The 14226-nt window shown below is 36.5% G+C and overlaps 3 protein-coding genes across 6 annotated transcripts; 2 read left to right on the top strand and 1 right to left on the bottom strand.

Annotated features, from left to right (window-relative positions):
* The first annotated feature begins 279 nt into the window (after positions 1–279).
* Positions 280–5609, top strand: CRLK1 (Protein kinase superfamily protein). Of its 3 annotated transcripts, none has more exons than XM_011099636.3 (8): positions 280–417; positions 1105–1470; positions 2259–2412; positions 3010–3136; positions 4201–4286; positions 4431–4502; positions 4640–4843; positions 4986–5609. In XM_011099636.3, the coding sequence occupies exons 2-8, from the start codon at positions 1157–1159 to the stop codon at positions 5319–5321; spliced, it is 1293 nt and encodes a 430-aa protein (XP_011097938.1). In that variant the 5' UTR covers positions 280–417; positions 1105–1156; the 3' UTR covers positions 5322–5609. The 3 variants fall into 3 exon arrangements, with proteins under 3 accessions (XP_011097938.1, XP_011097937.1, XP_011097939.1); XM_011099635.3 differs by having other exon boundaries at positions 291–429; XM_011099637.3 differs by lacking the exon at positions 280–417 and adding an exon at positions 694–1008.
* A 715-nt stretch (positions 5610–6324) lies between these two features.
* Positions 6325–8594, top strand: RPL24 (Translation protein SH3-like family protein). The gene is made up of 4 exons (XM_011099634.3): positions 6325–6500; positions 7259–7297; positions 7815–8045; positions 8171–8594. Exons 1-4 carry the CDS (start codon positions 6396–6398, stop codon positions 8372–8374), a joined length of 579 nt encoding a protein of 192 aa, XP_011097936.1. The 5' UTR covers positions 6325–6395; the 3' UTR covers positions 8375–8594.
* A 2528-nt stretch (positions 8595–11122) lies between these two features.
* LOC105176736 (uncharacterized) lies at positions 11123–13104 on the bottom strand. Of its 2 annotated transcripts, XM_088876968.1 has the most exons (3): positions 12135–13104; positions 11671–12018; positions 11123–11556 (listed from the first exon to the last, which is right to left on the bottom strand). In XM_088876968.1, exons 1-3 carry the CDS (start codon positions 12805–12807, stop codon positions 11396–11398), a joined length of 1182 nt encoding a protein of 393 aa, XP_088733094.1. In that variant the 5' UTR covers positions 12808–13104; the 3' UTR covers positions 11123–11395. The 2 variants fall into 2 exon arrangements, with proteins under 2 accessions (XP_088733094.1, XP_088733093.1); XM_088876967.1 differs by having other exon boundaries at positions 11123–12018; positions 12135–13103.
* Positions 13105–14226: the final 1122 nt, after the last annotated feature.

Genomic DNA, 14226 nt, shown 5'->3' with positions numbered 1-14226 from the left:
TGGCATTATTATATTCTCAGAGGGCATTTTGGGGATTCATAATTTCCAAGTTCATATTTTGACGCGCATTGCCATTTTCACTCCGGCGACGGACAACCAGCGAAATCGTAGAGAAAAGAAAGAATTCCTCCCTCCTGCGCTTTAGACACTCGTCGTTGATTTTGTTCTTCGCTGGCGGAAGAAATGATCTTCGCCTTTTGCACTGTCAGAGAAAAGTTCGGAAATCAGCGAAATTCAAGCAAGGGATATACTCTTTGTGTTCGCTCTCGCACCTGATTCCTTCCTGCTCCTCCCGTCCTTGGCGCCCATTTCTCTGTTTTCTTGCAACGCACATACGACACGGAGAGGGAAAAAGAGAAGAATATCAGTAACTGCTGCCGCCGTCGGCTTTTGGCCAGTCAACATTCAGCAAAGAAGGTAGTTGAATAGGTTCGTCACTCACTACGTTGCATTTTCGAATTCTGCTACTGTGAGTTTACTCGTTGTATGTCTTTCCTGTTCGATATTTTTGGCAACTTTTTTTTGTGGGGTTTCTCTTTTTTTCTTTTTCTTTTTGTGGGTATCGAGGAAAGTTTGATCTGGGTTCTTCTGCTTTGCTTGTTTCTTGATCTCGAGTTGGCCTTCGGGCTTGTTTTTTGAGTTTCCAGGGTGATGTGTTTTTCAGTTTGATGATGACAACATCGAGAGAGAAATTTGACTTTTACTGTTTTGGCAACTCAAATGGATAGTTTGACCGAAACTTATATAATTCCCCGGTCTATGCATTTCGCTGTTGTTTGCTGATTTTTTCTCGTCGTTGTTTGTGGATTTTCAGATTTTTTAAATCTTTAGACCCCGAGTTCATACACTTCGTCTACTGTGTGGTTATTGTTATCAGGAACAGTTCAGCTCGTTGTTTCATTTTTAGCTCAATTCATAAGCATGGAGTGATACATAAACCATTCTATCTTTAAATTCCTTTTATCTGTCCTTAAGAGAGAAAAATCTTTCCGAGATGCTTATTTGAAGGTTAATGATATTTGAGATTTTCATGGATATCTATTTGTTTTGGATTACTAGTGAATTGAGCTCATGAGTTGATTTTTCTTACTTTTATATGTGTAGGTATATGGATAAATACATTAGTAGATAATATAGTGCGACTGGAAAGAAAGAGATGAGAGAGGAGTCAACAGGCTTGATAATTGGGTTATCAGTTGGAGTGGTGATCGGTGTGGCTTTGGCTATAGCTGCATTTTTTTGCTTTAGGTACCATAGGAAGCATTCCCAGATAGGAAATAGCAGTTCTAGAAGGACTGCCGCCATCCCTATTCGTGCAAATGGGGCTGATTCTTGTACGATATTGTCGGACTCATCGGTTGGGACTGAATCACCCAGGTCAACAATACAAATTGGTTTGCCGTTGTGGCTAGGGGGACTGAAGAAGGCCAGTTTGGTTTCTGCATCAGGGATATTGGAGTACTCTTACAAGTACGTTTTTTTTTCTGCGGATGCTCTTAAGCTGAAGCCACTTTCTAATTTGGCTTACACGAACTCTATCTAACGGGTGGCTGTTTGTTTTAATATCATATGCTTGGAAGTGTCTCTTTGTTAAAATTGAACATGCATAGGAGGAATTGCAGAATTAATTTATGTTTCATTATCCTGGGAAGTTTGTGAAATTTCGTTAGACACAGGATCTTGGCAATTAGTGGGAAAATCCATTTAGCTTAGATGACTTGTGCCGTAGGCACAACTAGGAGACTATTTTTCTTTTCCACATTGAGATTACTCCAAGTTGCATTAAAGATGCTCAAAACTTGAGAAAAATCTTCTGGTAGTTAACATGAAATTTACTTGAGGAGAAAAGCACACACATGCTAAATAGTATAGTGCACTTGCTACCTGCGCTCTGCGCCCACAAGGTGAAATCATTGCTTGCTTCTGGGTGGAAAAGTTTATGGTTTCAACCAAAAAGTGCTGTTAAGGCTCATCGATTACTTTAATTGGTAAGAGTATGCAAGTTTGCTGGAGCATCTCCTTATAGACCACAGGCTTAGGATGTTGATGGGCCTGAACATCAGATTCCTACTGTCTTCTGATATATAAGGAACTTTGGGATCAGAAATCACGTATATGGTCATTAGATATGTATGTTGAGTAATACTTGCTATTCTCTCGGAATACAGGTTTATGGGAGTAAAATGCTCATGCATAGGTGCATCTCATTCTTATAGCCTATTCTCATAATGATATAGTTTTGGTTGATGCATGAGCAGGGACCTGCAGAAAGCGACCTGTAATTTTACCACATTGATTGGTCAAGGGGCATATGGTCCTGTTTTCAAAGCTCAGATGTCGAGTGGTGAAACTGTTGCTGTTAAAGTGCTTGCAACTGATTCAAAGCAGGGGGAGAAAGAGTTCCAAACAGAGGTACTTCGTTTTAATAACTAACATATCTGACAGTAGGCCTGTGCTCTTACTTGTTCACTGAAATCAACTTAATGGTCTTCCTCGATTGGCTTACTTATATGCCTTTTATGTAGACCATTGGGCTGGTTTTATATACTCACAAGCTTATACGTGCCTAACACATGCTTCCTCGTGTTGCATGCCCAGCACCCCAAATGTTGGGCGATAATTACGAGGTGGATTGGCGGTGTAGAATGTTATGCTATTAGTCCCTTTTATCATTATTCTATTGAAATAAATTTCAAAACTTTCATAGCCCCAGCTTTGCTTTAAAATGAAAAGGGATAAATGAGAACATTGAAAAAGAATCATGAAAAATTCCTCATTTCATGTGGGCAAAAGATGTCTAAACTAACAAAATTTATATATAATAGGGTGGCTGTGAAAAAGCAAGAGTATTGAGGGAAAAGGAAAATTTCTGTATTTGTGCTTAAGATAATTATGTACTTTTGTGCGCTTATTGTTGTTTTGCAAACAGTAAATGTACAATGCTTGATTGAAAGCTTTATGATTAAATTCATTGCGGATGTAATTTCCTTTTCCTCTGTTTTCTCTCAGGTTATGTTATTAGGAAGGTTACATCACAGGAACCTTGTGAATTTGGTTGGATACTGTGCAGAGAAGAACCAGCATATGCTTATATACGTCTACATGAGCAGAGGGAGTTTGGCTTCTCATCTTTACAGTAAGTTAGCTATACCTATCTGCAGAACTTTTAATTGGAGAAACGGCAACTTCTTGAATCTAGTGGTATACTCCAATATGGGTGTAAGCCTATATGCATGCAATATTTTGTATCCATGGCTGTGCCTAAGTCAATTGTATTTGATAAACATGTCATGGTGCATCTCTTGTTGTGTCCATGTGCTGATTTCTATATGACTTGAGATGCGACTGTTTAATGCTTATCTATCTTACATTTTAATGGAATTGAAACTAGAACCTACTTTATAGTATTCCCCAGCTTAAGGCTAATATCAGCTATTTTAATCGGGGAGTGTGGTTGTTGGAAACCGGAGGATAGTAGAAGATGATTTGTAAGGAAGGCGGGAATTAAGACTTGAACTTAGTCCTATGCTGTTGCCTCTCTGATAAACATGGTTCCAGAATCTGGGATCCAGATGGCATAAGTTTGAATGCTTGTAAAGCATTGTAGTTATCTGCATTTGATATCAAGCAGTTGCTTACATTATTCTATTTCTAAAGGAGGATTTGACATTTCATCTCTTCTTGTATCCCTCTCATTTCGTGTCTGGTAAGTCAACATTATTCTGATGAGAATATATCGCACTGAGGTCTGTTGAAGGCTATGAGGCAAAGGTGGACAAATCAAAACCAAGATGACTAAATACAGGTTTTAGATGGGTGTGATACTCAAAAGTATTATTTTGTATAATGGCATGATCGGTTTTCCATTTTGACTTTCGTAGTTTATGGCCAATGCTGTCACTTCGGTCACCAACTTCAGAAAAAAATTGTAATTGCTGGTTTGCAATGGTATCTGTTTTGTGTTAAACTTGTGATTCCTGGCAACTGAGCTTCTTATCCATATTCTTGGGGGCATACAGTCAAATTTATTGCCTGAACATGTAACTTATTGAAAAAACATAAACGTGTCAGTTATCAATTGAATAAGTTTAAGAATGCAGTTTCTCTCTGGAATTTTTATTCTGTTCACTGTTTTCCTTATTTTCTTCATAGCTTTCATTCATTACCTCTTCTTGTTTCTCTTTTTGTGTGTGTTTTTAGATGAAAATCTTGATCCATTGAATTGGAAGTTACGGGTTCAAATAGCTCTTGATGTGGCTAGGGGCTTGGAATATCTTCATGATGGAGTAAGTACAATTTCATTCTTACACACACTAAAAGTATTCTTCTATGCATATGTGGTTGTTCATAACTTTGGCTGTGTTTCATCCCCTCATTCATTCATATGCTTATGTTCTTTCACTTCTGTACCCTTCTACAATTACCTACAGGCTGTTCCCTCGGTGATTCATCGTGACATTAAATCATCCAATATTTTGTTGGACCATTCCATGAGAGCCAGGGTAAGTCTGCACTGGGTATCCATATATTCTTTTTTCTTCTGAAAAAGATACGCAAAGGGTGCACAACATTTTAAGTGTCTATTAAATGGAAATTAGTTTTATTAGATGTTCATACTGTACATGTGGCTATTCTGCAGGTAGCTGACTTTGGGCTATCAAGGGAAGAGATGGTTACCAAACAAGTGTCCAATGTTCGAGGGACTTTTGGATATCTTGATCCTGAATATGTATCGACACGGTCATTCACAAAGAAAAGTGATGTTTACAGCTACGGGGTGCTTCTGTTTGAACTCATTGCAGGAAGAAATCCTCTCCAGGGTCTCATGGAGTACGTTGAGCTAGTAAGTTCTTCCTTTAGTCTAAATTTGAATCGCAATCTTGCTTTGAGATATCTAGAGGAGTGATCCCTAGTCCTCTATCTGCTGCTTTATTCATTTTGTTGGGCTTGTCTGAACGACAAATCTGGTTAACTGATTATCATAGGCGGCCATGAATACTGAAGCAAAAGTCGGATGGGAAGAAATAGTCGATCCTCGTCTTGATGGGAAATACGACGTTGAAGAACTTGATGAGGTGGCCACTCTTGCACACAAATGTGTCAATCGTGTTGCTAGAAGAAGGCCATCGATGAGGGACATTGTCCAGGTGCTCTCAAGAATTCTTAAATCCAGACACATTCGGTACCATCCGAGTAGTTCCTCGACTCCCAGAGCAGGCGAGGTAATCGTCAACATGGACCAACTAACACGTCCGAGCCCAATTCCTGAACACCGAAGAGTAGAATCTGTGGACAGCACAGCCGACTCTATTGATGTTTAAATGATTCACTCTCCCCCTTCTCTCAGATTTTTTTATTTGTATTTCTTCTTGGTTTTGTTTCTGATTTTCTGTTTTTAATTTTAACATAAACTCTTCAGCTTTATAGGATTGAGAATCACAACCATACTTGTGAGTAGCAGAGCTTCTGCTTGAGATAGGTAGGATTCAGTACACTTCCTCTGGTCTTGCGACCTCAGTGTAGGGTAGTGAAATTTTCTTTCTTAATCTTCCCAATTTTGTATATGAATTCCGGAATTCAAATGAATCAAAAGTTATGCTGATTGTACATATTTGGAAAAGTTTACTTGGGGAATATAAATTGTAGGATAGATTCACACTCATCTACTGCTCTATCTATATGAACCGTTTTTATCTTATTTTTGTGTAATTATAAAAACAATCCATGACAGTAGAAAAATAAAGGTAGTTTGTGCAATGATGATAATATTTTTAAAGTGTATATGTGTAATTATTTAAAAAGGAGGAGTGATTTGTGTAAATAATGTTAATATTATTGGTGGGCATATGTGTAATTTTTAAAAAGTACGGACAGTTTGTAAATACCTCATGGATCAAGGAATGTAGCCGTAACTTATGCATAAATTGTATTTTGAATCAAAAGTTACGCTTATTCTACATAAATGCGGTATGTTCGTTTCATAAAATAAATTATTGTAATGTGAGTTTATCTATTGAATTAATGTATTGTTTAATTTATTAATATTTATGTAATTATATAATTACTGTTTTTTTGCTCAGTATGTTCGAATTTGAAAATTAGATAAAAGTATAAAAGAAATTATTATGAGACTTAGGCCTACAATCTGACGGCTCAATCTTACAATTTGAATAAAGCTCCTGGGCTAAAATTCAATTACGCCCTTATTTGTTTGTCCACAAATTTCTGCTACTCACACGACTTTAGAAGGTTGACGTTCTAACTGCGGAAAACCGCACTACAGGCTACCTGAGAGAAAAAGCAATTCTTGCATATTATCTTCTTTCCGTCTCTGTGAATTCGGTGTGGTGCAGTTGGAGAAACACATAATCCTTCAACCAAATAAAGAAGAGGATATGGCGGCAATGGCGGCGCTTCAGAGCTCATTTACTTCTCTAAATCTGTCGAGCAACTCTTTCCTCGGCCAACGCTTCTTCTCTCCCTCTCTCCACCTGCCGGCGGTATAGTTTCGTTTCCCGCTTTTTTTCATTTCTTAATGTATATTGTGAACTCTTTTCCTCGTTGAATTTCATCTAGAGTTCTTTAAATTCTCAATTATTCTGGCATATGTAGCTGATTTTTTTCCGCGGTGATGTTTTGTTCTTCTTATTTCAAATGAAGCAATGGTGAAACGGTTGTCTGATCGATTGGCATTCTCTAATTTGTAGCACCGGAAACTGTTAGGAGTTCTTTACCACAGAAAAGGGGAGGAATTTGCTATGAGTTCTTAGTGTTAAAGCTTGTTTGACGAATTTACTTGTGGCACTTTTGAAATGGATGATAATAACTTGAAGAGCTTTTTTTTTTTTTTTTTTTTTTTCAATTAATAATCTGGGAAGCAGTGCTTTTAAGCTCTGTACGCTAGGTAACTGAGAGCTTATAAGTGACTGAAAAAGCCATGCTTTCTTGTCTGAAAGTGAAGAGTGAAATGTTGAAGGAGCTGAATTAAGGGACGACTAATTATTGTAGTTATAGTTGGTGTATTGCTGGCTTATTTATCTTTTGGTCATGTTAGATTCGAAGTCCAAGATTTCTGAGCAATTGATCTAAAGTACTAGGGTCAGTCAGATAGATAGATAGATTGCTCTACGGACATTCTCCAGTCAAATTTTTTGTTGCAAATTTTTCTGTATTTCCTTTTCCTCTTGATTTTTGGGGTTGGCGGTGCTTCTAGAGAAGCCACTTTCAGTTTAATACTAACTTCTGCTTCGCTGTGCAGGTTAAATCAACTGACCCACCAAGTTCAGTTGTTGCAAGGGTTAGTATTTTGGTTAAATATTCATCCTTCTCATATCTTTATCCATAACAGGAAAGGAACATCTGAAGCTGCTACCGTACTTAATTTTCATTTTCATTGGTTTCCTAGATACAATAGGAAATGAGCATCTTCACAAAGTTTTCTCCAGAGACATTCTGGGGTGTGTTCCATCATAGTCCTTTGCAGACTTGGAGCACAGTATTAGCAATGTCTGAAAGGATCTAGTTTTATCGTTGCAGGAAAAGTTTAACCTTTTCACATTTTGATCTCAGACAAGTGTTTTAGTTTAGTGAGTGTCGTGCATGTGTTTTCCTGCTCCTGTAGTATTCACCTACAGGAATCCCACATCACGTAACCTGCATTTCCACTATTCTTTATGCACCTACATGCTGCGGTCTCGCACATCTCAAGGCAACTCAGAGAGTTGGACACATGCGACCAAGTTCTAGGAGTCAGTATGAATTAATTACAGGCAATAACAATAATCTAGTTTTATTAATTTGAAATTTTCATGCAGCTTAAGCGATGGGAGCGAAAAGAGTGCAAACCAAACAGCCTACCGGTGCTACACAAAATGCACGTTAAAGTTGGGGATACTGTAAAAGTCATAGCTGGCAATGACAAAGGAAAAATTGGTGAGGTTACAAGGGTTATTAAACATAACAGCCGCATAGTGGTAAAAGATATTAACTTGAAGACCAAGCATGTGAAGAGCAAGGAAGAGGGCGAGCAAGGGCAAATAATCAGGGTCATTTTTCTCCCTTCAACACTTAGTATAGACCTATAATTTGCAATTGAACATATTCTGTGAGTAATATTTTAATTCTTATTGTCCCATAAGGTGATGAAGTAATTTTTGAGTTCTGTTTTCAGATCGAAGCACCTCTTCACAGTTCAAATGTGATGCTTTATTCCAAAGAGCAGGATGTGGTAAGCAGGGTTGGTCATAAAACCCTGGAAAATGGTAAACGTGTTCGTTACCTCGTAAAGACTGGAGAAATAATTGACAGTGCAGAGAACTGGAAAAAAGCGGTGAAGGAGAAGGAACAATCAACAGAAGTAGCTGCTGCCTCTTAGGAGACCAGGTGCTAGATTTTCTGAACATTCTAGTTTCTAAAAATCTTTAAGTTCTACCCCTTTCTTCAACTAATTTGGTTATGTTTTTTAAAACTCATTTCCACCATCTGAATGATCAAACTTGCAAAAAATTTTGATGTATACTGTAGTGAATTGTACTTTTTGCTTGTGAATAGCAACATCATTTGCCACAATTGATGGAAATTCTTGTTGGTTTTTACCTTGGGAATCATGCATGAGATTTGCTACTAATCAAATCAATCAATCACTAATTTTTCAAGGACTTTTAAGGCATAAGCTCTGACATTAAAGCAAACTCACTGACTCATCACTTGGATCAACAACCTTAATTCTCTTAGCCCTTGTTAAGAAGCTTGATCATTGAAGCCCTTGATATTGCTTTTGTTTGACAGTTTAGAGCCGTTTGACTGAAAACTGCCCTTCGGTGGTAGTTGTTGGCCGAGGTGTTTTTCAGTACTAAATTATAATAAGTTTAAACTTTTATACGAGATGGTCATTCAGTATTAAAAAGGAGTATATCATGTATCATTGAGTTTAGTTGATGTCTTAGTTCTGGAAAGGGCGCCTTTCAAGTTTCAAGAGTTGCCTGAAATTTCATGTGGAAACACTTGGTGGTTAATTTCGTGTACTAATGAAGCTATGTATGTAGGAGCGAAATTCTTTCTGTTTTTCTTGGTGACATTGATCTTGATTGGCAGTAGACATGTTAGATCTGTCAAGACGAAACAAAGGCTATTAGAGAAGCTTCTTCCATCAAATTTTCTCGGTACCTTCATAAATTTCTCAAGAAACAGGAATATATATAATATTATGGGAAATTTTAATCCAAATTGTGTTGTGTCGGATTTAAACCAATTAGATAAAAATTGCAATACATTTTATTATATGAATGATATGCAGTTCAGAAAAATAAAGCAATTACATAACAATATCATACTTAATGATTTGGTTTGATATAATCTAATTTGAATAAAAAAAAATTATATATTGTTCATGGATTGGAAAGTGTGAACCATGACGAGAAAATGGGCAGCTAATCGCCCTCTGAAATTAGATGCCACTTTCCTTATACTATTTCATTACTATTGAAATTATTTTACCTTTTCCTCCTTGATATTATAGGACATGTCAAACAAGCCTAGTCTTATTATCTTGATTTGTTCTCTAGTTCCGAATTTGCAGGTTTATTCTTGGCGCTGATTGCACAAACGTTAATTTCTGGATTTTATTTTCTTTCCACTAAATTATTTTGTATTAAACTGAGAAAGCATTATTATTAAATTAATTATGAGGATTCGAAAACTCCTTTATGCGCTAACACATGAAATAATTTTAATTCAAATCGAGTTTGATCAAATTAAAATCAATTAGGAATTAAATTTGGGCCGGGGCATTTGGGACCCTAGCAGGAGCCCACCCTTTTCGGCTGTTCGGACAGGGGTTTGGATCCAGATTTGGAACCCTTACTGGTTCGGGCTAATTTCAGTTTTATCCTACGTCTGCCTTGAAATTCACCACAATTTTTTAAAAATAATTTTTATTATTTATATACTGTTTATACTACTAGTTAACAGGAAATTATGGTATTAAAGGTAAATTTTTAAATAATTTTGTATATATCCAACTCTATATAAAAAATATAAAAATAAAAAATTAGCTAATATATTAAAAAAATTGTTTTAAAGTACCTAAATTAAAATAATATTACTTATTGAAAATAAAAATTAGTTGAATGTATTATTTGTATATATAATCCATTTTATACCAAAAAAACTATGCTAAAGTACCTAAATTTAAAATGATATTACTTATTGAGAAATCAAAAACTTAGAAGAATGTATACAAAGTGGGACTATACGGGGGCGGGCTAGGCCTCGGGTTTGGGCGAACCTGCCTTAGACCCCCTTTATATAATTAATTATATAATAAATGTAGAATACTTATTGTGTAATTGGTGTATAATTTAAAAAAATGATCGATTATATAATAATTATAATATATTTTTTATGTGATTAATTTGATTCGACCAAATTTAATTTGAGTAAGAATTTTAAACGAGGCTAAACTCACAACATAAATTAATCCAACAATGGCTCCGTACGTAGGTACTCAATTTGATTATTATTAGTTATTGGTTCATTTCAGTGGTGGGGAGCAACAGAGTATATCACTTATTAGTGCGGTTGCGTTGTTCGTGTGTGTTTGTACCCTATATTAGTTATCATTCGATAACTTGTAAATGATGATGTCATCATATATTGATCCAACTAATCGAATACACACGGAAATCATTGAATTCCCCCATGCAGGAGGTCATGTCATGCCATTCAAACGTCTATTACGGTTCGCAATTAATGATTTTTTAGAGAAAAATACAATTTATTTTTTGTAATATGAGAAATGAGTAAAAAATTTTCATAAAAAAATAAAATAATAAATTATCCTTTGTGTTTTGAAAAAAGAAGCAATTTACCCCCTTATGTAATCCATTAATAGAGGATAATTTGTTTAATTTTTTTAAACACAGAGGATATTCCATGATATTTATATCTTTTGAATACCTAGCAAAATAAGTGGACTGAAGTCACATTGTACACATGTTAGTTCAATGTCTATTGTTCTTTTGGTCATTTGTTTATCAATGTTGCCCTATTCCACCATCCAGCAGGTACCAAGTTCATGTAACATTAAATAATTTTAATCCAAGTCAGTTTGCCGAACCCAAAATTAATTATAATATTGGAGTATAATATTTTGCCGAACCCAAATGTGCAATACATGATCTACCTTGTTTTGGGATAACTCTCACTGCACCATAGTAATAGGAAGCAATTTACAGACACAGAAAGAAACATGCAAGAATCCTATGTAATTTCTGAAACAACATCATGATTTTCAGACACAGAATATTGACAAGGAAAATTAATGAAATCCTCTGTATCTTGATGAACAAAATCTTCAGAACAACAGATTCCACCACCTTTCTTGCTTGGTTCTTGTTCAGGTTTTGCATATCACCACAAAACAAGGAAGAAGAGCTTTAGGGTTCAGCAAGTAAAGCTCCTCAATGTTCGAATACAGACCAACTTTCCCAGCCAATGAGTCGAACCCTGTCTGCCCAGCCATGTCCTGGATGTTCTCCAGAGGCCGATGCACCCTCCCTGCGATAACCCTGCACACTATCAACGCTTTTCTCATAAACTGATCAGCTTCATTGATTTCTATCAATTCAAAAGCCCTTCCGCTCGTTGAAGTCGTGAAGACCCCTACTTTACCTTTCAGCATCGAAAAGCCATATCTGATTATTCGGCAAACGCAGCATTTATCAGATACACAAAGGCTAGAGGATCCATTCATGCCCAGAGAGCATGCTAGATTAGTGCCGTGGAACCTCAACAGTTCGTTTCCATCGGCTAAACAACGAGGATGTTTCTTGGCAAGCTCACTGGCCTTAATTTTCACTGCTTCCCTGTAGTCCTCGAACCGAGCCAGGGTCTTCTGCATGTTATGAACTTTTAAAACTCTGTCTATTCTAACACAGTGGTTCTCCGACGTGAGCCAGTTTGATCTGCAGATAATCTCCACAATTTTCCTCGACGAGTCGCCCTCCAAGAGTTCAGTAACTGTGTGAAAACAGAGCAAATAAACAGATCAAAACAACTTCATTTTCCACCTTTTCTTGCAAATCAAGTCCAGTGGGTGGTTCAGACTGATGATCAGCTTACTATAATATGCTTACCAGCATGCTTGGATTGATGATGGGATTCAAGAGCCTCCCACTTCACAAACTGCTCTCCGCACTTGTGGCATGCAGCAGGATTGGTCCCATTACTGTTTTTCTGAGTGGATGTCCTTTTCTGACCATTCCTAAACCCTTCCCTTTCCGTCAAGAAATGGTCACTTTTCCTAGTTGGAGTTGCTGAGTTTCTGAGCGAAGAACTGAAGTAATGCATCGTAGGGTGCCCTCCAGGGCCAGGCGTCCCAGGTCTTAGAGTGCCCACAAACGTTGAGCCACAGCCGCTGCCGGCGGCGCCACCATCATCGCCACCGCCGTTGAACCCTTCATGAAGCCCACCGAAACTAGTGATCTTGAGCTCACATTTGGAGTTGCTCAAAATGACTTCATGAGTGATTGGGTTGAGAAGCTCACTGCTTCCTATGGATCTTGGGCTACAACTCGGAGGCTTTTCCGCGTGCCTCTTGCTTCCATGAATAACAACATCTTTCAGATTTGCAATGGACCTAGAACACCCAGACCTGCCAGTCTTTCTCGTCAGGATTGGGCTCAACTGCTTCCCCCTACTCGGATCATGTACCTCCGACAGCTCCGATTTGCAGTGCAACGATTTCTTCAAAGAAATCCAAACTGTAGGCATCACATCCTTCTTCTTCTTCTTGCTCTTCTCCCCCATTTTCTCTCCACCCACAATCACAAATGCCTCAATCAACGCTCATGAAGCATCCTGTTTGATAAAATGCCTAGCAGAAACTGTCGCTATACTTGAACAAATTCTGGTCCCTTTGCAGAGCTGGAGATGGAAGTGTATGTCCTCTCCAATCCAACCCCATTGCCATCACCAAGAAAAAGTAGTTGATATGGGGACAACAACACTTCCACTCTTGCCTAACACTAAACTATTCTACATTTGCCTTTTCATATTGGATCCCAGTATTTGCAATAGCTTTTACTCTTTACGTCCATAAATCGAAGAGAAAACTATAAATTTAATTTATAATAAAAATTAAAAACAATTACGCTCACATCTCTTAAAATTTAATGTAATTACACATATACCCGATGTAGTTTTAAAAATTACATCTAGCACTTATGTAATTTGCTATAAGTTCCTCCATTAGTCAAAATTTACTAAATTTGCTAATGTTAACAAAAAATTGAATGAGAATTGATATATACCCTAGATTAACTAACTACTAACTTATTGCAGGTTAAACATTTTTTTTCGAACTAAACTACCCTTATAATAGTGAAGTTATAATTCTTCACATGCATTAACGTGTAAAGACGTATGAAGGTCATTTGGTCATAAAAAGATTTATTTGACGTGCAATAAGTCAGTAATAAATCATTTTGAGGTTAAAATAATTTTTTTTCTATTTTTTGTTAATATCATCAAATTCAGTGAATTTTAATTAATGGAGGAATTTGTTAGACAAAAACATACCTCAGAAGCGCTAGATATAATTTTTTAAACTACAAAATATTTACATATAATTACACCAAATCTTAAGAGAAGAAAATATAATTATCCCTAAAAATTATATATTAGAAAAAGTAAGTATCTCGCAATAGTTGATAGATTTTGTGTTAAATAGATTTAATTTAAACAATTCAACAACATAAATTATAAACCTTTTGTTGTATAAAAGGGTTTATTTCTGGTTGTGGGGCATTTATATTTTGGAATTCTAACCCTTGATGTTCTGATGTATGATCATGACCCTACACAGACTCTAATGATTTAGTTGGACCAGCAACGTTTTTCCTTAACGCTTCCATCCTATATGAAATACGCACATATAAGTAGATTTTTAATATTTACCTCACGTATAATATCACATTTCATCTATTATCCCTAAGAAATCTAATCCCTACTCTAATACCACCTAATAAAAATATTATTTAAATTTATTTTGATATATGTATATATATATATATATATATAAAGAGGACAGTGACAGTGTGGCGAGGTGGACCGAACGTTGTGTTTAAACCTATGTTGAATTGAATTTGTTCAAGGGCATGAATTCGAATTTTGTTACGTTATGTCTCCATGAGATACTACTAAATACTTGTTACTATGAAAAGAGTA

This window comes from Sesamum indicum, linkage group LG13 (genome assembly GCF_026168435.1).
Source record: "Sesamum indicum cultivar Baizhima isolate 11 linkage group LG13, ASM2616843v1, whole genome shotgun sequence".
Taxonomy (NCBI): Eukaryota; Viridiplantae; Streptophyta; class Magnoliopsida; order Lamiales; family Pedaliaceae; genus Sesamum; species Sesamum indicum.
The sequence above is the reverse complement of the archived record's forward strand: the minus strand, read 5'-3'. Positions and strand labels throughout refer to the sequence as shown.

Excerpts from the sequence above, each read along its gene's own strand:
- CRLK1 (XM_011099636.3), top strand. The coding sequence starts at position 1,157 with ATGAGAGAGGAGTCAACAGGCTTGATAATTGGGTTATCAGTTGGAGTG. Across the intron at positions 4,503-4,639 it reads ACCATTCCATGAGAGCCAGG|GTAGCTGACTTTGGGCTATC; the intron begins GTAAGTCTGCAC and ends GCTATTCTGCAG. Across the intron at positions 4,844-4,985 it reads TCATGGAGTACGTTGAGCTA|GCGGCCATGAATACTGAAGC; the intron begins GTAAGTTCTTCC and ends TGATTATCATAG.
- RPL24 (XM_011099634.3), top strand. The coding sequence starts at position 6,396 with ATGGCGGCAATGGCGGCGCTTCAGAGCTCATTTACTTCTCTAAATCTG. Across the intron at positions 6,501-7,258 it reads CCTCTCTCCACCTGCCGGCG|GTTAAATCAACTGACCCACC; the intron begins GTATAGTTTCGT and ends TTCGCTGTGCAG. Across the intron at positions 8,046-8,170 it reads AGCAAGGGCAAATAATCAGG|ATCGAAGCACCTCTTCACAG; the intron begins GTCATTTTTCTC and ends TTCTGTTTTCAG.
- LOC105176736 (XM_088876967.1), bottom strand. The coding sequence starts at position 12,807 with ATGGGGGAGAAGAGCAAGAAGAAGAAGAAGGATGTGATGCCTACAGTT. Across the intron at positions 12,019-12,134 it reads TCATCAATCCAAGCATGCTG|TTACTGAACTCTTGGAGGGC; the intron begins GTAAGCATATTA and ends GTTTTCACACAG.